The sequence below is a fragment of the Dipodomys merriami genome, unplaced genomic scaffold, assembly GCF_024711535.1.
Source record: "Dipodomys merriami isolate MVZ:Mamm:240054 unplaced genomic scaffold, mDipMer1.0.p SCAF_19, whole genome shotgun sequence".
Taxonomy (NCBI): domain Eukaryota; kingdom Metazoa; phylum Chordata; class Mammalia; order Rodentia; family Heteromyidae; genus Dipodomys; species Dipodomys merriami.
In genome coordinates, this window is record NW_027203270.1 from 10,671,045 (window position 1) to 10,694,186 (window position 23,142).

Below are 23,142 nucleotides of genomic sequence, written 5' to 3' on the forward strand. Positions count from 1 at the left end.
CTCCTGCTTAAAACCGGTCATTGAGGTACAAAGGAGTAGGAACTTCTCTGTGTTGGTCTACATACTTAAATAGAGCTGGTATGTAGCAACCCAAGTGGTAGAGTGCTAGCCTTGTGCAAAAAAGCTCAGGGACAGCACATAGACACTGAGTTCAAGCCCAGGACAGACACCAAAACATTTAAAAAAAAAAAAAAAAAAAAAAGCAATTAGGGCCAGCTCTAGAGAAGGAAGAAACCAAAAAGAAATCATCTTTTGTGGCATTCCTACAGAGTTATAGTAGGAAGGCCGATCTGTCAGGTTAGAGACAACAACATGTAAAATTCAGAAAGATCTTTTTTTTGTCAGTCATGGGGCTTGAACTTAAGAGCCTCGGTACTGTCCCTGAGTTCTTTGGCTCAAGGATAGTGCTCTACCACTTTGACCCACAGCACCAGTTCCAGTTTCCTGTTGGATAATTGCAGATAAGAGTCCTGAGGACTTTCCTGCCCAGGCTTTTACCCATGATCCTCAGATCTCAACCTCCTGAATAGCTATCATTACAGGTATGAGCCATGGGCACCTAGCCCCAGAAAGATTACTTAGCTAGTGTTCATCAAGCAAAAGGGGATAGTACAGACATCTGAGTCATTACCTTCACAACTGCTTTTTCTCACAAGTCATAATCATATACCTACCACAACAAGGACTGTAAATCATCAAGGGTCTCTTTTTGTACCATACTCAAAACTCAAAATATGAATAGAAGTATAGTGAGCTGAGAAAACACTGGAATGGGTCTCAAAATCTATTTTCTGCATCAAGTAATCTAACCTCTCTAAAGCAACTTGTGCATCAGATCTAATTAGGCTCCATACTCAAGAATCAAGATGTGGGTCTGGGAAGGTGGCTCAGTGGTAGAGCACTTGCCTTGCATGCATGAGGCCCTGGGTTCGATTCCTCAGCACCACATAAGCAAAAAGAAAAAACTCGGAAGTGGTGCTGTGGCTCAAGTGGTAGAGCACTAGCCTTGAGCTGAAGAGCTGAGGGACAGTGCCCAGGCCCAGAGTTCAGGCCCCACGACCAGACCAAAAAAAAAAAAAAAAAGAGGGTCTGGGAAGGTGGCTCAGTGGTAGAGCACTTGCCTTGCATGCATGAGGCCCTGGGTTCGATTCCTCAGCACCACATAAGCAGGAAAAAAAAAAGCCAGAAGTGGCACTGTGGCTCAAATGGTAGAGTGCTAGCCTTGAGTTGAAGAGCTGAGGGACAGCGCCCAGGCCCAGAGTTCAGGTCCCGCGACCGGACCCAAAAAAAAAAAAGATATCATATTCTTCACAGGTTAAATTTGCAAGACAAGTTCATGGAAGGTAAATAGATATTCTAGTCAAAGCTAAATGCTACCAGATTTATACCACAGTTCATTTCTATGCCATCCATAAGAGTGCCAACTAACTGTCTGGGACCAGCATCTAACAGTACAGGAAACACACTGGAGGGGTTCAGGGGAAGAAAGCAGGAAGGGGGAGAAGAGTAGAAGGGAGATCTGAAGAGCACTCAAATATGATTCTGACAAGTTGGTTGCAGAGTAGAACTCCATTTGTGGTATTCCATACCTGCCTCCCTGCATAACGAAGTGCAAGCTTTCCGCTCACCAAAGCCTGGACATCTTCTGGGCTAGAAGAAAAGAAACACTTGGTCAATGACTCCAGTTATAATCCTAAGCAAAGGTTTAGGTAAATTTCTTTTTACCAGAATTTCACTGTGAAGGCTGCCCATAGAGAAAATACTTGGTCAATGGCTCCAGTTATGATCCTAAGCAAAGGTTTAGGTAAATTTCTTTTTACCAGAATTTGACTGTGAAGGCTACCCATAGAGAAAATCAGCCCAAATCCAAAACCTATAATTGCAGAAGCGAGGCCTTTTTTTTTCCACTCTAGACCACAACTTAGCAATAAAAAGCAAAAAAAAAAAAAAGAACACTTAAAAGTTAAAAAGGAAGCCCAACCAAACCTACCAAAAGCAACAGATCCAATAAGACTTTAAGAACATTCAAGTCAAAAAAAAAAAAAAAAAAAAAAAACAACAAAAAAAGAACATTCAAGTCAAATCCCGGTCTAAAAAATCTTATTAAAACATACCTGGGTTGGGAGCATATTTCAGTTGATAGAATACCTGCCTATCCTGTGTAAGGCTCTGGGTTCAATCCTCAACACTGGGGGTGGTGAGGGAAACACAACCCCTAATCCAAAGATTTTAAGAGCCCCAGTCCATCAGATTTCATTTATCCCCAACCGAATTTGAATGAATCAATAGAACTCTTAATAATAAGACCTGTCGTATTTTTTGTCGCGTACTTTCTCCAATATCTTAGTTCTGTCCTCCCCACTGTTGGTGGCCCACTTGGCACTGGTCTATCAGCTTTTCCTGACCTGAAGAATGAGCAAATTCTCTAAGAGGGGCTAAGAAAGGAATTTCCAAAATGCATCTCCCAGATTCTGAAAGATTAGCAAATAAAAATGCTCTAGAATTCCTTTGAACCCCCCACTCTAACTCAGCCAGCTCCAACTATAAAACTGGCCAAATTTCTTTCCCAAGCCACCTCTGCCATAGCAGACAGACTTAATCGAAGGACTAGAGCTCATATATTCCAGAGTTAATGTGCACCTACGTGTTGAGCATGATTTTGCACAGCAACATGTACTTCAGAGATGTGATGGCCTTGGGGCTATCGATGGAATCATAGCCCTCAAATGCCTCATAGAAGTATGAGTATGCAGTTTTCCAGTCCTTCTCCTCTGCTGCATGGATAATACCTGGGCATTGAAAAGAAAGTAGTAAGAACCATATAAAATAACAGAACCATAAATGATCAGCGCTGGGAGCTGGGCACCAGTGCCTCATGCCTATAATTCTAACTACCTGGGAAGTTGAATTTAAGAGGATTGTGGCTCAAGGCCAGTCCAGGAAGAAAAGATCAAGAGACTCATCACTACCCAACTAATGGCTGGGAGCAATGATGCATACCTGGCATCCCAGCTACATAGGAGGCTGAGATTGAAGGACTGTGATTATACCTTAACTTAGACAGGAGTCTAATCAAACTCCATCTCCATAAAGAAGCTGGGTATGGAGGGAGGTAGCGAAGGGAAGGGACAGTAGGAGAAAAACAAAGGAGGGGGTAAAAATGCCCAACAAGAAATGTACTCATTACCTAGTGATGTAACTGTAACCTCTCTGTACAGCCCTATGCTATCATTTCAGCAACAAGAAAAAATACTAAAATAGGTGGATAATAGTTCAGGCATGTATATCCAGGCAGAAGCAAGACCATATCTCAAAAATAGCCAGCACAACAAAAAAGGACTGGAGGTAGGGCTCAGGAGTAAGAGACCTGCCTAACAAGCAGAAGACCCTGAGTTCAAGCTCCAAAACTATAAAGGAGGAAAAAAGAAAAAAGAAGAATTAAAAAAAAAGATCAGAGCTGAGAAGTACCTTAGAAATCTTCCCCAACTGATGAAGTCAAGTGAGGATAAAGGACCTGTCAAACTCATAGCCAGATAGTAGTAAGTGCTAAGATTAGAACCCTCTCACCTCAATGTTATACTCTAATATTAAATTCCCCAAAGGGTTAAGAGTCTCAAAGGGGATGCTAGAAATAATTATTACTATAATCCACAGTATAGCTGGGCATGATACCTAAAGCCTGTAATCCCAATTACTTCAGATGAAAATAAAAGACTGTTTCAATGCCAACACCAGAGAAAGAGCAGTTCTCAAGACTCCATCTCAACCAACAGCTGGGTGTAGTGGCACACTGGAACACAAAAGTTAACAGGATCATAGCCCAAGCCAGCTCTGGAATAAACCAAGACACTACCTTGAAAATAAACAATGCAGCCGGGTGCTGGTGGCTCACGCCTGTAATCCTAGCTACTCAGGGGGCTGAGATCTGAGGATTGAGGTTTAAAGCCAAGCCAGGCAGGAAAGTCCGTGAGACTCTTATCTCCAATAAACCAGCTCAAGCTGTAGAGTGCTTGCCTTGAGCTGAAGCGTGCCCAGGCCCAGAGTTCAAGCCCCACGACTGACCAAAAAAAAAAGAAAAGAAACAATGCAGAAAAATGGGTTGGAGGTGTGGTTCAGGGGTAGTAGGGTAGTGCCTGCTTAGCAAGCATAAGGCCCTGAAATATACCAAAAAACAAAACAAAACACCCAAAATGTAGTATAACACCCTTTCCTCATGCTTCTTCCCATAATCCTACTTTTTGCTATCATTGGAGCCATTGGAAAGGGTCATGTTTACCCTTAGACTGCTTGAATGACCTATTTTAATAACAATAAAAAAGTTTTTCTAAGTTTGGCATTTTAATGCTGAAGCAACCCTAACATCTTTTATTTTTACTTCAAATACTTAGCATTTATGGATATGCTTCTTTTTCTAGAAATAAACAGTGTACAGATCTCACATAATGCCAAATCCATAAACTTAATGATACATAGCTAAGTAGGGTTCTTTTGATTTTTTTTTGGTTTATGCCAGTCCTGGGACTTGAACTCAGGGCCTGGGTGCTATCCCTTAATTTCTTTTGCTCAAGGCTACTCTACACCTTGAGCCATAGATCCACTTACAGAGTTTTCTGGTGGTTTACTGGAGATAAGAGTCTCACAGACTTTCCTGCCCAGGCTGGCTCGGAACCTAGATCCTCAGATTTCAGGCTCCTGAGTATCTAGGATTATAGGCATGAGCCACTGGCACTTGGCCCAAATAGCATTCTTTTATTTTATTTTATGGCAGTGATGGGACTTGAATTCAAGGCCTAATGCTTTCACGTAGCTTTTATGCTCATGGCTAGCATTCTACCAGTTGAGCTACACCTTCAGTCAGGTACTTTGTTGGATAATTGGAGAAGGGGGTCTCAAAGATGTTTCTGCCTGGGCTGGCTTCAAACTGAAATCCTATAGGTCTCAGTCTCCTGAGTAGCTACTACTTAGTATTTCATTAGGATGGTACCATAATTCACCTCACTAATCCTCTCCTGTTTATAGACACTGCATTGCTCCCAATGAGTTAATTCTAAACGAACGTATTACCTGAGATAATATAAAAATGAACATTTCAGCTTGAGAGGCTAAGATTTAGTACATCTGGATTAAACTCTAACTCTGTCCTAGCTCCTTCTCAAATTAGACACATTGTTTCCCAATCTTCTTCACATCAAGGTACACACAGAAAGTACACAGCACACAATAGAACTAAGCTCCTCACCCATGATCCCAAGAAGTCAATATTTAATCCACCTGTAGCAAATTTGTGACAAATGGCATGCCAGTTGCGAACTTCTGAACCAATAACCACGTTAAGCCCTTTTACCCTACCTTTGCACAAGAGCTCTCACTTTGAGACTAATCAAATCCTTTTGTTGTACTACAGTCCTTAACTAAAGATGCCTGGTGGAAACTGTGCACCTTTCTATAATCAAGAAAAGTTCCTTTGGGCTGGGAAGGTGGCTCAGTGATAGAGTGCTTGCCTTGCATGCCTGAGGCTCTGGGTTCGATTCTTCAGCACCACATAAGCAAAAAGAAAAAAGCCGGAAGTGGCACTGTGGCTCAAGTGGTAGAGCACTAGCCTTGAGCTGAAGAGCTGAGGGACAGCGCCCAGGCCCAGAGTTCAGGCCCCACAACTGGACCCAAAAAAAAAAAAAAAAAAAAAAAGTTCCTTTAAGATCCTACAAACTGCCGGGCGCTTGTGGCTCACGCCTGTAATCCTAGCTACTCAGGAGGCTGAGATCTGAGGATCGCGGTTCAAAGCCAGCACAGGCAAGAAAGACCATGAGACTCCTATCTCCAATAAACCACCAGAAAACCAGAAGTGGCGCTGTAGCTCAAGCGGTAGAGTGCTCGCCTTGAGCTGAAGAGCTGAGGGACAGCACTCTGGCCCACAGTTCAAGTCCCATGACCGACCAAAAAAAAAAAAAAAAAAAAGATCCTACAAACTATTAATGTTGCCCAGCTAAATGAGACATAACTTTATTTTCCCATTTCTCCCAGCGAGGAAAGAATTGGCTACAACCAAAATAACCAGTTAGAAAAGGGTTAAAAAAAAAGTGAGCTGGAATTGGTATAGCTATTAGGAAGTTGAAGCAGAATTTAAAGTCTGAAGTGGTTCTACACTACATAGTGGGACTAGGAACTAAGTTTGTTGGGTGGATAGGTGGTGGGTTCAGCAGGCCCAAAGGCTGAGACAAAACTTTAATGGTTTTTTCAAATGCATTAGTAAATAAGCAATACAGCAGCACTAGGAATATCATGGTTGTTATATGAGGTTTATTTATTTTTTTTTTTTTTTGTTTTTTGTTTTTTTTTTGTTTTTTTTTTTTTTGTTTTTTTTTGGGGTCCGGTCATGGGGCCTGAACTCTGGGCCTGGGCGCTGTCCCTCAGCTCTTCAGCTCAAGGCTAGCGCTCTACCACTTGAGCCACAGCACCACTTCCGGCTTTTTTCTTTTTGCTTATGTGGTGCTGAGGAATCGAACCCAGGGCCTCAGGCATGCAAGGCAAGCGCTCTACCACTGAGCCAACTTCCCAGCCCTGAGGTTTATTTTTTAAAATAAAAACTAGAATGTCAGCTGACTGCCAGTGGCTCACACCTATAATTCTAGCAACTCAGGAGGCTAAGATCTGAGGATAGAGATTTTTATTTTTTTTTTTTTTATTTTTTTCCCATCCCAGGGCCTGGGCTTTGTTCCTAACTAAGCCTCTCTGTGCTCAAGGCTAGTGCTCTACTACTTGAGCCACAGTGCCACTTTTGGCTTCCGTTTAGGTGGTACTGAGGAATTGAACCCAGGGCCTCATGCATGCTAGGCAAGCACTCTACCACTAAGCCACATTCCCAGCCCTGAGGAAAGGGAATTTAAGCCAGCCAGGGCAGTAAAGTCCATGAGGCTCTTATCTCTAATAAACTTTAAAAAAAAAAAAAAAAAAAGCCGTAAGTGGAGCTGTGATAGTACCCCGGACCATCTCACACACATGCACATACACTAAACTGTCACTCATTCAATGCAAACATTAATGAGAGCCTGCCATGTGCTAAGCATGGAAATAACTACTATACAAAACAGACATGGCAATATCTCCAAGAGCACAGAGTTTGGGGGAAAAGATGGTCACTAAAGCAGAAGTAAAGAGATAAGTACCATAATGAGCATAAAAGAAAACATCTTTGGTTACTAAGTTCAAAAGCAAAACAGAAAGCAGAAAGAAAGGTGCTCAAAGGAGACACCTAAGCCAAATGCAGGATACACAGGAACTGGCTGAGGGAAAAGGGTGAATGCAGAATTTTAAGCAAAGAAGATAAAACATACAAAGAAACAGAAGTAGGGCATAACATAGAGCACCCAGAGCATAAAGTCAATTAATGACTAAGAATGAAAACCAGAGATGAAAAGGAAAAGGAAAGGACATACTCCATGTTAAATTATTAACATTTAGAATGGGAAACATGAAAACCATAGGAAATTTTTTAGGTGTTTTTTTTTTCATAGTGTTAAGGATTGAACCCAGAGCTAAGCAAAGTAGCTCTTGCTACTTTCTATGTTTAGTGTTGAATAAATTGGGAATTAAACCCATCAGTGGAGAATTTTAAGAGTTACAAGTTTATAGACTTTTGTCTCAAAAAAATGACACTGCGGGGCTGGGAAGGTGGCTCAGTGGTAGAGCGCTTGCCTTGCATGCCAGAGGCCCTGGGTTCGATTCCTCAGCACCACATAAGCAAAAAGAAAAAATCCGTAAGTGGCACTGTGGCTCAAGTGGTAGAGCACTAGCCTTGAGCTGAAGAGCTGAGGGACAGCGCCCAGGCCCAGAGTTCAGGCGCCATGACCGGACCCAAAAAAAAAAAAAAGACACTGGAAGCTAAATGTCAGTGGCTCAGCCCTGTAATCCTACCTACTCAGGAGGCTAAGATCTGAAGAGCACAGTTTGAAGGCAGCCTCAGAAGCAAAGGCCTTGAGACTCTTATCTCCAATTAGCCACCAAAAGGCCAGAAAGAGAGCTGTGGCTAAAGTAATAAAGCACTAGCTTTGAGCACAAAAAAGGTCAGGAATAGCGCTCAGGCCCTGAATTCAGGCCCCAGATCCTTATTTTTAAAAAAATAAAGCTGGGCACAGGTGGCTCATCCCCATAATCCTAGCTACTCAGGAGGTCTGAGGATCACAGTTCAAAGCCAGCCTGGGCAGGAAAGTCTGTGAGACTCTGATCTCCAATTAACCACCAGAAAACTGGAAATAGTGCTGTGACTCAAGTGGTAGAGAGCTTGCATTGAACTGAAGAGCTCAGGGACAGCACCCAGGCCCAGGGTTCAAGCCCCAGGACCAACCAAAAAAAAAAAAAAAAAACCACTGGAGTCCGAGAAAAGAATGGATTAAAAATGTGGTTAAGGACAGTTAAACCAATAAAAACAATTTCCAATGGGCCTTAATTAGAGTGATCTGTAGAGACTGATTGATATGAAACTGATCAGCTAGGTAGGAGGAATGACTGAGAGAAGTCAAAATTACTCCCCAAACAAAAAACTATCAATATTGCAGTAACTATCAATATATTTTACTGCAGTTAGGGATTTAGCTCAGTGGAAGAGCACTGAGTTTAGTCCTCAACTCTGGGGGGGAAAAAGCTATAAAATATATTTTACCATGTTCTGACAGAATAAGGATGATATATATGAGCTTTCCAGCAATATTTATAAACAATATAAAAATTGATTTTTAAAAAATAAAGAAATAGCTAGGCACCAGTGGGTCATGCTTGTAATCCTAGCTACTCATGAAGATGAGATCTGAGGATCACAGTTTGAAGCCAGCTTGGGCAGGGAAGTCCATGAGACTCTTATCTCCAATTAACCACCAAATAAAGCTGGAAGTGGAGCTTGACTCCAGTGGCAGAGGGCTAGCCTTGAACACAAGTTCGGGGACAGCACCCAGACCCCCCTCACTCCCCTCCTCCCCCCCAAAAAAAGCTTAAAAAAGCTTAAAAAAGCTCTCAAAGAGTTAACTGACTTGAATTATGTAATTCTGAAGAGAAATGCTACCATTCTAAGTGACTAAGAGGTAAATGAAGACAGACTTTTAAGCCTAAGGTAGACAGACCTCTCCAATAGTCAGGTTGCCTATCAAGCACTGATAAGCATATTCTTTTCCTTTTTTAATAAGCGTATTCTTAATATATTTTAGGAAATTAAAAAGAGAAGCTGAAGACAAGCACTTGTAGCTCACTCCTGTAATCCTAGCTACTCAGGATGCTGAGATCTGAGGATATTCAAAGCCATCCAGGCAAGAAAGAGACTCTATCTCCAATAAACTACCAAAAAGCTGAAGTATAGCTGTGGCTCAAGTGGTAGAATGCTAGCCTTGAGCAAAAGAAGCTTAAGCAGGCCCTGAGTTCAAGCTCCAGTAAGATAGCCACTACAAAAACATCCCAGGAATAATAGTATGAGAATACATATATCATATGCTATATCCTACATATATACGATTCTACATGATGTATGAAAGGAATAGCTATGATAGTTACCTGACTGCATGTCCAAAGTGGCTTGCAATTTAGGGGGGCAGTAGATGGCATTTGCTGTGGTTCGAGCAGAGGTTAAGGCAGCACGGGCTTTCGGCAGATTACTCAATGCATGGTATGTTTTGCTTTCTAAAAGCTGTACTTCCACCAAAAGGGCTTTGTCGTCCATCTTTTTCAACTCCCGAAGTAGTTGAGAGCCTGAAAAAGACACAGACATCTATGTTAGCCATAGTCTTTTATTGATGTATTTATTTTATTTTTAATTTTGGTTAGTCATGGAACCTGAACTCTGGGTCTGGGCGCTTCCCTGAGCTCTTCAGCTCAAGGCAAGCACTGTACCACTTGAGCCACAGCACCACTTCCAGTTTTCTGGTGGTTAATTGGAGATGAGTCTCATGGACCTTCCTGCAAAGGCTGGCTTTCAACCGTGATCCTCAGATCTCAGCCTTAGTAGCCAAGATTACAGGCAGGAGCCACTGGCACCCGGCGTTAGCCATAGTCTTAGTACTGTAATACTATAAAAATCTCATTTGTCCACCCTTAAAACACTCAGGATTATGAAACCTGCCTGAACTCAAAAAAGTTACCTTTAGGGACCTTGTAAGAAGTAAATATTCTTCTAATATGCTATCTTCCAAAAAAGAATCACATATTTTATTATTACTATTATCTTCAGTTGTACAATGGGGTTTTGTTTTTTTGTTTTTTTGGGGTCCGGTTGTGGGGCCTGAACTCTGGGCCTGGGCGCTGTCCCTCAGCTCTTCAGCTCAAGGCTAGCGCTCTACCACTTGAACCACAGTGCCACTTACGGATTTTTTCTTTTTGCTTATGTGGTGCTGAGGAATCGAACCCAGGGCCTCTGGCATGCAAGACATGCGCTCTACCACTGAGCCACCTTCCCAGCCCCTACAATGGGGTTTTAATTCAACAAGTCAGATTATGAGTACAAAGCAACTTGATCACTGTCACTCCTTCCATTCTCCTCCTCCATCCCTCCTAATCCCATCCATGCTCTTTAAGTTACATGGTTCCATTTTCACATATGTACATTATGAGTATTCACCTGTCCTTCCTCTCTCCATTCTTCTGCTCCCTTCCCTTGGACCTTCACACCCTTCCCCCACTCCTGCCAAATCATGAAATATAAATATTTAAGCTTTCCTTCTTTCTAAGGACAACATTAGCGCCAAGAACCCTATAAGCACATTCCTAAGATTTCTGCTGAAGGTGTGGATAGTGGTAGAGCACCAACCTAATAACTGAATCCCCAAGTTCAAACCATAGTATCTTGAAAAAAATAAGATCTTCTTGGCTGAGTGCCAGTGACTCACATACGTGATCTTAGATATTCAGGAGGCTGAGATCTGAGGATTGTGATTTGAAGGCAGCCCAGATCAGAAAAGATTCATTCCAATTAACCATCAAAAAAAAACCTGGAAGTAGAACAGTGGCTCAAGTGGTAAAGCACTACCCATAAGCACAAAAGCTCAAGGACAGTGCCCAGACACTGAATTCAAGCCCCATGACCAACCAAAAAAAAAAAAAAAAGAGGCTTGGAATGTGGCTTAGTGGTAGAGTGCTTGCCTAGCATGCATGAAGCCCTGGGCTCGATTCCTCAGTACCACAAAAACAGAAAAAGCCAGAAATGGCTCAAGTGGTAGAGTGCTAACCTTGAGCAACAATAGCTCAGGTAGCCAGGCCCTGGTGGCTCACTCCTGTAATCCTAGCTACTTGAGAGGCTGAGATCTGAGGACTGTGGGTCAAAGCCAGCCCAGGCAGGAAAGTCCATAAGACTCTTATCACCAATTAACCACCAGAAAACCAGAAGTGATACTGTAGCTCAAGTGGTAGAGCACTAGCCTTGAGCTGAAGAGCTGAGGGACAGCACTGAGGCCGAGTTCAAGCCTCAGGACTGTCAAAAAGAAAGAAAAAGGAAAAGAAAAGAGATTCTTGGGCTGGGAAGATGGCTCAGTGGTAGAACACTTGCCTTGCATGCATGAGGCCCTGGGTTCGATTCCTCAGCACCACGTAAGCAAAAAGAAAAAAGCCGGAAGTGGCGCTGTGGCTCAAGTGGTAGAGCGCTAGCCTTGAGCTGAAGAGCTAAGGGACAGTGCCCAGGCCCTAAGTTCAGGCCCCACAACCGGACCTCCCCAAAAAAAAAGAAAAGAAAAGAAAAGAGATTCTTCTAAGATCGGGCGGGCGGGGGAGGGGAGGTGGGAAGAAGGGGGGGGCGGTGTTGCGTACATGTGCATACCAGTACTGAGGCTAGAAGTCAGGATCTGGGTACTGTCCCTTAGTTTGTTTGTAATCCCCATGTGTCCTGGCACTTGGAGATAGAACCGGCAAACAAGAAGTTGCTAGCACCAAAGACATGACCCCAAGAAGGCTCAAGCCCTTTCCTTCTACACACCCAGTCCCTGCCAAGAAATGAAGGACTGTCCCTTAGTTTTTTCATTCAAAGATACCACTATACACTTGAACCACAACTCCAGTTCTGACTTTTTGGTGATTAGAGATAAGAATCTCACAAAGGGCCAAGTGCTGATGGCTCATGCCTATAATCCTAGCTACTCAAAACCATTCTAGATAGGAACCTGACCTTACTCTCTCCCTGTCTAGCAAACACAAGACTATAATAGAAACACTAAAGCCAGGCATGGTGGTATGTATTTATACCTATATTCCCAGCACTCTGCAGATGAAGGTAGAAAGAATATATATTTGAAGCCACCTGGACTGGATGTAAACAAGATCTTGTGTCAAAAAAAGTGAATAAGCTATGTGCCACTGGATCACACCTGTAATCCTAGCTGCTCAGGAGGCTGACATCTGAGAATCAAGGTTCAAAGCCATCGTAGGCAGAAAAGTCCCCAGGAGACTCTAATGTCCAATTAATCACTCAAAAAACAGAAGTAGGACTGTGGCTCAAACTGGGTGAGTACTAGCTTTGAGAGAGCTCAAGGACAGCATCCAGGCCCTGAGGTAAAGCTCCACAACAGACAAAAAAATAACAATAAAGAAATATTTAGAGGGCTGGGAAGGTGGCTCAGTGGTAGAGTGCTTGCCTTGCCTGCATGAGGCCCTGGGTTCGATTCCCCAACACCACATAAGCAAAAAAAAAAAAAAAAAAAAGCCAGAAGAAGCACTGTGGCTTAAGTGGTAGAGCACTAGCCTTGAGCTGACGAGTTAGTTGAGGGACAGCGCCCAGGCCCAGAGTTCAGGCCCCACGACTGGACCCAAAAAAAGAGAAATATTTAGAAAAACATCAACTATTTCAATAAAATAGATCTCTAAATTTAAGGGGATTTAAGAACAGATACTTTTGTTTTCTAAATTTAACAGATTTAACTGTAGGGTTTTTTGTTGTTTTTTGTGGGAAGATGTGAACCAAGGGATTCACACTTACTCAACAAATACTTTATGCCACTGAACTACACCCCATTTCTCAAAAGTTCAATTATCACTTTGCAATGACAAATTCTATAAAGGTAAACCATCTGAGATCTTTCTTAGAGGTAGGTAGACTACAAATGATTAATAGATAATTAGCAAGAATAGTCGTTTAGAATATATTCATTTAGCTGGCTAAGATGTCTTACTAATGTCTACCAGTTTACTTACCCAAATGCAATGCTTCCTGGTACCTCTTGGTATCAAAGTACAAAGACACCAGTCTTGCCTGGGAAAGAGAAAAGGCATTGAATACAGAAGACCAAAAAAAAAAAAAAATAACCAGAAAGAAATCAAAGAACAGTCACAGAACTGTTACTGTTGAATTTATGTTCTATGATAACCTCAAATTCAGCACAACAGGGGCTGGGAAGGTGGCTCAGTGGTAGAGTGCTTGCCTTGCATGTATGAGGCCCTGGGTTTGATTCCTTAGCACCACATAAGCAAAAAGAAAAAGGCCGGAAGTGGCGCTGTGGCTCAAGTGGTAGAGCACTAGCCTTGAGCTGAAGAGCTGAGGGACAGCGCTCAGGCCCCATGACCAGACCCCCCCCCAAAAAAAAAAAAATTCAGCACAACAAATGATTTAGTCCATAGTATTGTCTCCTACTACAGACAATAACTTGCTGTAAACTTTACCATGTTGCTGCTTATTTCTCTACCCAAAATAGCAAATCTGTCTCAAAACTTCAATCGAAGGCTAAGAAGATGGCTCAGTGGTAGAGTGCTTGCCTGCATGAATGAGGCCCTGGGTTCAATTCCTCAGCACTACATAAGCAGAAAAAGCCGGAAGTGGTGCTGTGGCTCAAGTGGTAGAGCACTAGCCTTGAGCTGAAGTGCTCAGGGACAGTGTCTAGGCCCAGAGTTCAGGCCCCACAATGGACCAAAAAAAACAAAAAAACAAAAAACATTCAATCAAACAATTCTCTAACTGGGAGCATTATCACAGTCTTTTAGTGACTGTATAATACAAAGTTGAAGGTACTTTTGATCAGGATGGCATTATTTACATTCACAATCTAACACCTAGATGCCTAAAATCAGTGCTAACGTGGGTACATACCTCCAAAGCTTGGCGTAAGAAAGTTCTTTTCTCTGATTTGGCCCATTCGATGCACTCTAAACACAGCTCAACCTAAAATAAGGAGAGACACCAGTTCATGTAACACATGTCATTACATTCTTCCAACCAACTAGGCCTTAGAGAATAAAAAAGTTTTACTGTTTTCCTTCCATATTATACATGTTGCTCTATTTGTTGCCAAGTATAACAATCTATAGTATCTCAGTAAGTAATCATTATATCATAATGAAAAATCAGCTCCTTTTTTACACTCCAAGTCTAGGTTAAAATTGTGTTCTTTTGGAAAAGATCTTCCTATTTGAGAGTCTACCTTTTCAAGAAACATGAATAAGTTCATGATATGAATGGAAATAAAAATACTTTGCTCAGTGTTTTTACCAAACAATATAATAGAAAACATGAGTCCCACATAATCTAAAAGGCTAAGAAATAATCATCAGTTTCTACCCAAGGGAAATTAAATATTGAAAGTTTAAGATGTTTTGTTGTTATTGTTGTTTTATTTTTAGAGAGAAAAATAGAGGCCTGCCAGGGAAGGCCCTGGACTGCAATCTTCCTCTTTATGCTTCCTACATAGCTAGGAAACAGGCAAAAGCCATTGTGCCTCATTTTTTATGGGTTGATATGGGGTCTCATGAACTTTTTTGCCCAGGCTGGCTTCAAACTACAATCATCCAGCAGCTAGGATAATAGGAATGAGCCATCAGTGCTGAGGTGTAAGGCTTCTGAAAGTGTGCTATTAAGATTTTCAGTTAAGGGGCTGGGAGGATGGCTCAGTGGTAGAGCGTTTGCCTTGCAATGCATGAGGCCCTGGATTCGATTCCCCAGCACCACATAAGCAAAAAGAAAAAAGCCGGAAGTGGCGCTGTGGCTCAAGTGGTAGAGCGCTAGCCTTGAGCTGAAGAGCTGAGGGACAGCGCCCAGGCCCAGAGTTCAGGCCCCACAACTGGACCCAAAAAAAAAAAAAAAAGATTTTCAGTTAAGCCAGGAACCAGTGGTTCACCTGTAATCCTAGCTACTCTGAAGATCGTGGTTCAAAGCCAGCCCAGGCAGTGTGACTCTTATCTCAAATTAACCACCAGAAAACTGGAAGTGACTCTGGGGCTTAAGTGGTAGAGTGCTTGCCTTGAGCTGAAGAGCTGAGGGACAGAGATCAGGTCCAGAGTTTAAGCCCCACAACCGAGACACACAAAAAAGCATTTCAGTTAAGCAGACCACAACAATGGCTTCTCATAGGCAATTCCTTGATGCCTAGAAGGAAAGGTTTACTATTTGTAAGGGTCTGGGTTCAATCTTCTTTCTCTTCTCTTTACCCTACATTTCCACCTCCCTTATATTACCAACCACTCCTCCCTAGCCCCACCACTGTCCACTCCCTTTCATCTCTGCTATCACTCTTTTTTTCCTTTTTCTTCTTTTAGTCAATACCAAGGCTTGAGTTCAAGACCTTTCTTTCACTTGTGGCACTCTACAACTTTGGTCACACCTGTGGTTCAGATTTGTGCTGGTTATTTTGGAGATGGAGTCTCACAAACTTTTCTGCCTGGGCTGACTTTGAACCACAATCCTCAGATCTCAGCCTCCTGAGTAGCTAGGATTATAGGTGTGAAGCACAGGTGCCTGGCATTGGCCTTCACTTTCTAAGCTCCAAGCCATAGAAATGAAGATCTTAATGGAAACTATACCATCTTTAGGACTATATCAAGTTGAAGATTTTTTTTTAATTTTATTTTTTTGTAGGTCATGGGTCTTGAACTCTGGGCCTGGGTGCTATCCCTCAGCTCTTCAGCTCAAGGTGAGAGCACTCTACCACTTTGAGCCACATCACCATTTCCGGTTTTTTTGTTTTTTGTTTTTCCATTTTTCTGGTGGTTAATTGGAGATAAGGGTCTCATGGACTTTCCTTCCCAGGCTGGATTTTAACCTCCATCCTCAGATCTCAGCCTCCTGAGTAGCTAGGATTACAAGAGTGAGCTACCTGTGCTCAACTAGCCTTAGATCTTTTTTTTTTTTTGCCAGTCATGGGGCCTGAACTCTGGGCCTGGGCGCTGTCCCTCAGCTCTTCAGCTAAAGGCTAGCGCTCTACCATTTGAACCACAGTGCCACTTCTGGGTTTTTTTGCTTATGTGGTGCTGAGGAATCGAATCCAGGGCCTCATGCATGCAAGACAAGCACTTTACCACTGAGCCACCTTCCCAGCCCTTTAAGATAACTCTTTTTTTTTTTAGGGGGGTCCAGTTGTGGGGCCTGAACTCTAGGCCTGGGCGCCGTCCCTCAGCTCTTCAGCTCAAGGCTAGCGCTCTACCACTTGAGCCACAGCACCACTTCAGGCTTTTTTCTTTTTGCTTATGTGGTACTGAGGAATGGAACCCAGGATCTCATTCATGCAAGGCAAGCGTTCTACCACTGAGCCACCTTCCCAGCTCTAACCTTAGATCTTTTTTTTTTGTTTGTTTTGTTTTGTTTTGTTTTTTGTCGGTCGTGGGGCTTGAACTCTGGGCCTGGGCGCTGTCCCTCAGCTCTTCAGCTCAAGGCGAGCGCTCTACCACTTGAGCTACAGCGCCACTTCCAGTTTTCTGGTGGTTTATTGGAGATAGGAGTCTCACGGTCATCTCTCCTGCCCGGGCTGGCTTTGAACCGTGATCCTCAGATCTCAGCCTCCTGAGTAGCTAGGATTACAGGCGTGAGCCACCAGCGCCCGGCTTAACCTTAGATCTTAAAAGTATTTTCTGAACATTTACCACAGAAAAGACATAATAAACTCCTTTAACAAGTATTAGTATGTAATTCCTGGGAGGCAAACTACTCTAAATGCCAGTGACTAAGCAGTAAGTAAGACAAAGTAGCTACCCTTATGGAACTTTTATCCTAACCAGGAACAGGTAGGTGCTAAACAAGTAAACAGTAAGAAAAGTAAAGCAGAGATTGGGTACTTTGGATAAGGTGATCAAAGATTTGAGATAATACAATGAGGGGCGGGGCAGGGGGGTGTCCCCCACCCCCCTTGGGCACCATGTTAAGATCAAACTGAAACCCTGTATCACTATTTATAGTGGTCTTGTAGTTCACCCTGGCAATAGGTGTGTTGCCCTTGTATTATTTTACTGTACAGTCAATCAGTATGTAAATTTGAACTTTACAACTTTGTAACATTTTATATTATACTTCATTGTATAAAATCAAAGAACTGTATTGAGTAAGTTCAGGATTAGAATGTAAGAAAAAAGATCAATCTGAACAACCGATGAAAAATGTCCCACTGCCAAAATACAAGAGTTATGACACACAGGCCAATATACCAACTATAAGGAAAGTGAAAAACAGCCAGGCAGCAATGGCTCACATTTGTGATTATAGCTACTCAAGTGGCTAATATATATCTCTTTCATGCCTGTAATCCTAGCTACTTAGGAGACGGAGATCTTAGGAGCATCCTGGGAAGAGTCCTGAGACTCTTATCTCCAACTAACCACCAAGAGCCAAAAGCGAAACTGTGTCTCAAGTGGTATAGCACAAGCCATGAGCAAAACACTCAATGGGTTCAAGTCCCAAGAGTGGCACCAAAAAAAAAAAAAAAAAAAAAGTAAAACTGGTAATAAAATAACAAAATACCTAATAATATTCCCTTTTTTCCAGGAAGATAGGAAAAAGAACAAAGTTCACTGGTTGACAAAAATACAACATTCAATGAACAATGGCAATGTACAAAGGTAGTAAAAGGGAGAGCCTACCAGACATGAGGCCATATAACAAAGGCCAATAAATCCCACTAATTTTTTTTTTGGGGGGGGGGGGGTCCGGTCGTGGGGCCTGAACTCTGGGCCTGGGTGCTGTCCCTCAGCTCTTCAGCTCAAGGCTAGTGCTCTACCACTTGAGCCACAGCACCACTTCCGGCTTTTTTCTTTTTGCTTATGTGGTGCTGAGGAATCGAACCCAGGGCCTCGAGCATGCAAGGCAAACGCTCTACCACTGAGCCACCTTCCTAGCCCTAATTTTTTTTTTTTTTTTTTTGTCAGTAGTGGGGCTTGAACTCTAGGCCTGGGCGCTGTCCCTCAGCTCTTCAGCTCAAGACAAGAGCTCTACTACTTGAGCCACAGCGCTATTTCCAGTTTTCTAGTGGATTATTGGTGATCAAAGGCTGGCTTTGAACCGTAATCCTCAGATCTCAGCCTCCAGAGTAGCTAGGTAGCTAGGATTACAGGCATGAGCGACCAATGCCCAGCTAAATCCCACTAATTTTAAGGCAGCATCAAATAAGAGTTGAGTATACTTCTACAAAAGAAGAGAATTTATCATTAGACAAATGAGGTTCTACCCAGGAAGCTTTATATTATAAGAAGGAGAAAATTCTGTGACTTCAGTGTACAAAAGATCACCTCAAATAATTACTTAAAAAAGCTCCAAGTTAGTTTGCAACTTTAGTCAGTTGCTCATGCCTGTTACATAACCCTAGCTACTAAGGAGGCTGAGATCTGAGGATCAAGGTTCAAAGCTAGCCTGGGCAGGAAACTCCATGAGACTCTTATCTACAATAAATCACCAGAAAACTGGAAGCAGTGCTGTGGCTCAAGTGGTAGAGGACGTGCCTTGAGCTGAAGAGCTGATCGACAGCACCCAAGCCCAGAGTTCAAGACCCATGACCGACAAAAAAATAGAAATAAAAAAATAAATAAGCAGTTGCTGTGTGTTTTTACAACTGTACCCTAGCATCCATACCAGTGCCTAATGCACAGCAAACAGCTTCAAATCACTACAGTATAACTTTCTTGAATCTGCCATTCTTTACTGAATAATTTTTAATTTTGTATGTCTCTTCCTGAATTAATAGAAAATACATCTATCTTTGAAAAAAAAAAAAGGAGGCAGTCATTCAAACAGTTCAAGATCTACTTTGAACTTGTAAATAACGTGAACAGAAATAGTCACTTCCGCACATAAGACAGAACAGATGGATGCTCACCCTTCAATAAAGGCATGTACACAATACAAAACATGCCAAGAAAGGATGCCATAAGACTTAATTAGTGCTCATAAGGAGCTCTGTGACACAAAATGAAAGGTACCACAGACACAGAAAACATTACAAAGGTGTGGCAATACAATACCTCAAAGACAAGAATCAGTTTGTGACCCTGATGTAATGAGGATTCCAGGGACCACTGACAATCTCCACTTACAAAGCAAAGCATGGAACAGACTCAAAGTATCAAATGCCCTGTAACAAAGAGAAACTGACATGATAAGTCCTGAGCTGTCCTCCCAGCTGTCTCTCCTCCATAGTACCACAGTGAAGCAGGCAACTGTGAAATAAACTTTGTTCCCTACTATCTACTTTCTGTCATTAACATAACTTACCTCCTGTCCAGTAGCTGCTTCCATATCAAGAAACAGATCAAGAAGAGATCGAACCAGACGAGCTGCTTTAGCCTTACTGATGGAATTCAAGAAAGGGCGTACATACTTCAGGAGTCCTCCAAGTTCTGTGAGGAAATTAATTCAGAAAAGAAAAGTAAACATTAATATTGGGACAAAAATATGGGTTTGAAAAACTGACCTACTACCATAAAAAAATCAGTATTAATATCACTGGAATCACTTTAAATAAAACTTAGAAGTGTTTATGGCATTCCAAGCAGATCAGAGAGTAGCAAAAATAAGTATCATATACCGTGCGTGCGTGCGTGCATGCGTGCGTGCGTGCGTGCGTGCGTGTGTGTGTGTGTTTTCCAGTACTGTCTTACAATCTTGCTTGGATATTTCTGCTCAAAACTGGCCTCACCTTCACTTCCAGCTTTTTGCTGGTTAATTGGAGATAAGAGTCTCTCAAATTTTGCAGGCTTTGAACACTGATCCTCAGATCTTAGCCTCACCAGTAGGTAGGATTAAAGGCATGAGTCACAAGTGCCAACCACCAAATTTATATTCTATTCCCCACTCAGCCCTGGACTGCTAGAGTATCAATGACCATGAAACACTCAAATCTATTCCTCATTATCCATCCTATTGAAAAATAAACAGCAAAGTAATTTCTAGAACATGCAACATGCTCTGCTCCTGCCCACTTCATAAACAACTATGATCTGGTTATAAAAGTTTATGAAAAACAAAACACTTTTTAGTCCCAAATCTGTCTTAGCAGTCAGTGTTCCTTAAACAGATTTTCAATTGAAGATTCTCTTCTTTCCTTTTCAAAGTACTCTCCAGTTCAGCCTTTAAAAAGTTACATTATTATTAGCCGGGCGCCGGTGGCTCACGCCTGTAATCCTAGCTACTCAGGAGGCTGAGATCTGAGAATCGCGGTTCAAAGCCAGCCCGGGCAGGAAAGACCGTGAGACTCCTATCTCCAATAAACCACTAGAAAACCGGAAGTGGCACTGTAGCTCAAGTGGTAGAGTGCTCGCCTTGAGCTGAAGAGCTGAGGGACAGCGCCCAGGCCCAGAGTTCAAGCCCCACGACCGACAAAAAAAAAAACCAAAACAAAAAAGTTACATTATTTTACCCTTCAGGCTTTACTACTGCCTTCAACAATTCCTCCTGTATCTGCAAAACCTAACCTTAAAACAATTAATGAAAAATATGTTCCCTTTTTTGTTGTTGTTGTTGTTGCTGTTGGTCATGGGGCTTGAACTCTGGGCCTCAGTGCTGTCCCTCAGCTCTTCAGCTCAAGGCAAGCGCCCTAACACTTAAGCTACAGCACCACTTCCGGTTTTCTAGTGGTTTATTGGAGATAGGAGTCTCACGGTCTTTCCTGCCCAGGCTAGCTTTGAACCGAGATCCTCAGATCTCAGCCTCCTGAGTGGCTAGGATTACAGGCATGAGCCACTGGCACCCAGCTCCCCTCTTTTTTTTTTTAACTGTATTTTTTTGGGGGGAAGGGGGGTACTGGGCAAGTGTTTTGCCACTAAGCTACATCCCAGCCCTGTTCCCTCTTTTAGAAGGATAACAAAACAAGAATTACAAGAAAGTCATATTAACAACAAACGAAAGATGTGTTTGTCAAATTAATAAAAATTGGAGGGCTTGGGGCTGGGAAGGTGGCTCAGTGGTAGAGCACTTGCCTTGAGCTGAAGAACTGAGGGACAGAGCCCAGGCCCAGAGTTCAGGCCCCACGACCGGACAAAAAAAAGAAATAAATAAAAATTGGAATGTTTCAACTAAACAACTAAGGAATTATTTTTGGAATTTAGGTTAAAATTACCTTTGTGCTATTATCCCTTCAATAATCTCCAATTGTAGACTCACTCTCCTGAGAACTCTAATTCAGGACAAGCAAATCTTGCCCTCCTGAGAACACCAATCCAGTATCCTAAAATGTTCAACTGCTCAAATAGTCGGAAGATCCAAGAAACTGTGTCAGGTACTAAAGGAACCTAAACAGAGGATAGAAGTTCATCTTTTGCCCTTCACTACTCAGTACTACCTTGGACTTCCTGTGTGTAAGACATTTTCCTATTCTGCCCTCTCATGTACTCTCACATAAAATACATTCCTAGCCTGGTGTCAGTGGCTCCCACCTGCAATCAAACTACATTCATGGTACAAAGCCCATATGTTTTCCCATCTACTTGACCCATGTAAATTTTATATATAGCCTTCTGAGACCCAGTTAATGTCCTATGTCAACTATCTCATGTCAACTTAAGTTTAAAGTGACTCTTCTCCTTAAATTCTTTTTCATATCTATACAAATTTCAATTATAGAATCATAAAACTCTTCTATGTATGTAAAGATGTGTGTATATGTGAATGTTTTGCTGGGACCAATGAGCTACACCCATCCTACCATAGCTACTGCTGCTTTTTTTTTTTTTTTAAACCAGTCCTGGAGCTTGAACTCAGGGTCTGGATACTGTCCCTCAGCTACTTTTGCTCAAGGCTAGCAATCTACTATTATGCCACATTCCCAGCCCCTACCACAGCTTCTCAATAGTCTGATGTAATGTCCCTTTTCACATGGCATTTCCTACTACGTTTGAAAATTTGTGACTTTTTTTTTTTTTTGGTCGGTCATGGGGCTTGAACTCTGGGCTTGGGTACTGTCCCTGCACTCTTCAGCTCAGGGTGAATGCTCTACCACTTGAGCCACAGAAACACTTCCCGTTTTCTAGTGGTTTATTGGAGATAAGCATCTCACGGAGTTTCCTGCCAGGGCTGGCTTTGAACCGTGATCCTCAGATCTCAGCCTCCTGAGTAGCTAGGATTACAGGCGTGAGCCATGGCATCCCGCTCAATTGTGATTTCTAGTAGCACAAATAACTCAGAAAACAGCCTATTCTAATGTCAGTCAAACCAAACAATTCTTTTTTTGAAATACAATCTATATCTCTTTCCACATGACTTCAAATATTTGAAAGAAATCTATCACTTATCTCTATAATTTTCCCTTACATCAGGCTAAACATCTCTAGCAACTTAAATTGTTCCTCCAACGTTCCTATTTCTAGATCATTGAACCCCTCTACATATGCTCTAGAGTTTATGAAAGTATATATGATATGTGATATCTAAGACTAAAGAAAATGCTCCAGGGCTGGGAAGGTGACTCAGTGGTAGAGCTCTTGCCTTGCATGCATGAGGCCCTGGGTTCGATTCCTCAGTACCACATAAGCAAAAAGAAAAAAACCAGAAGTGGCACTGTGGTTCAAGTGGTAAAGCACTAGCCTTGAGCTGAAGAGCTGAGGGACAGCGCCCAGGCCCAGAATTCAGGCCTCATGACCGGACCCCAAAAAAAAAAAAAAAAGAAAAAGCTCTAGGGGCTGGAAAGGTGGCTCAGTGGTAGAGTGCTTGCCTCTCATGCATGAGGCTTGGGTTCAACTCCTCAGCACCACATAAGCAGAAAAAGCCAGAAGTGGCGCTGTGGCTCAAGTGGTAGAGCGCTAGCCTTGAGCTGAAGAGCTGAGGGACAGTGCCCAGGCCCACAGTTCAGGAGCCACGACCAAAAAAAAAAAAAAAAAAAAAAAAGGAAAGGAAAGGAAAGGAAAGGGGAAAGGGGTAAAGGGGAAGGGGGAAGGGGGAAGGGGGAAGGGAAAAGGGGTAGAAAAGGCTCCAAGAAAGTTCTTAACAAGAAAGCAAGAAAGTTA

At 42.4% G+C, this 23,142-nt stretch overlaps 1 protein-coding gene and 1 non-coding gene across 2 annotated transcripts in view; both read right to left on the minus strand.

Moving 5' to 3' along the window:
• Psmd11 (proteasome 26S subunit, non-ATPase 11) overlaps positions 1–23,142 on the minus strand; it is a 40,664-nt gene that overhangs the window by 8,082 nt on the left and 9,440 nt on the right. The window contains exons 3-8 of the mRNA XM_070027223.1: positions 19,418–19,542; positions 14,042–14,113; positions 13,153–13,210; positions 9,535–9,729; positions 2,645–2,789; positions 1,590–1,650 (exon numbers count right to left, since the gene is read on the minus strand). Coding sequence (XP_069883324.1) covers positions 1,590–1,650; positions 2,645–2,789; positions 9,535–9,729; positions 13,153–13,210; positions 14,042–14,113; positions 19,418–19,542 — 656 coding nt within the window. The remainder of the gene's footprint in view (positions 1–1,589; positions 1,651–2,644; positions 2,790–9,534; positions 9,730–13,152; positions 13,211–14,041; positions 14,114–19,417; positions 19,543–23,142) is intronic.
• LOC138831180 (small nucleolar RNA SNORA57) lies at positions 11,845–11,965 on the minus strand. Its single transcript, XR_011373131.1, has one exon. It is a non-coding gene; the product is annotated as a small nucleolar RNA SNORA57 (small nucleolar RNA).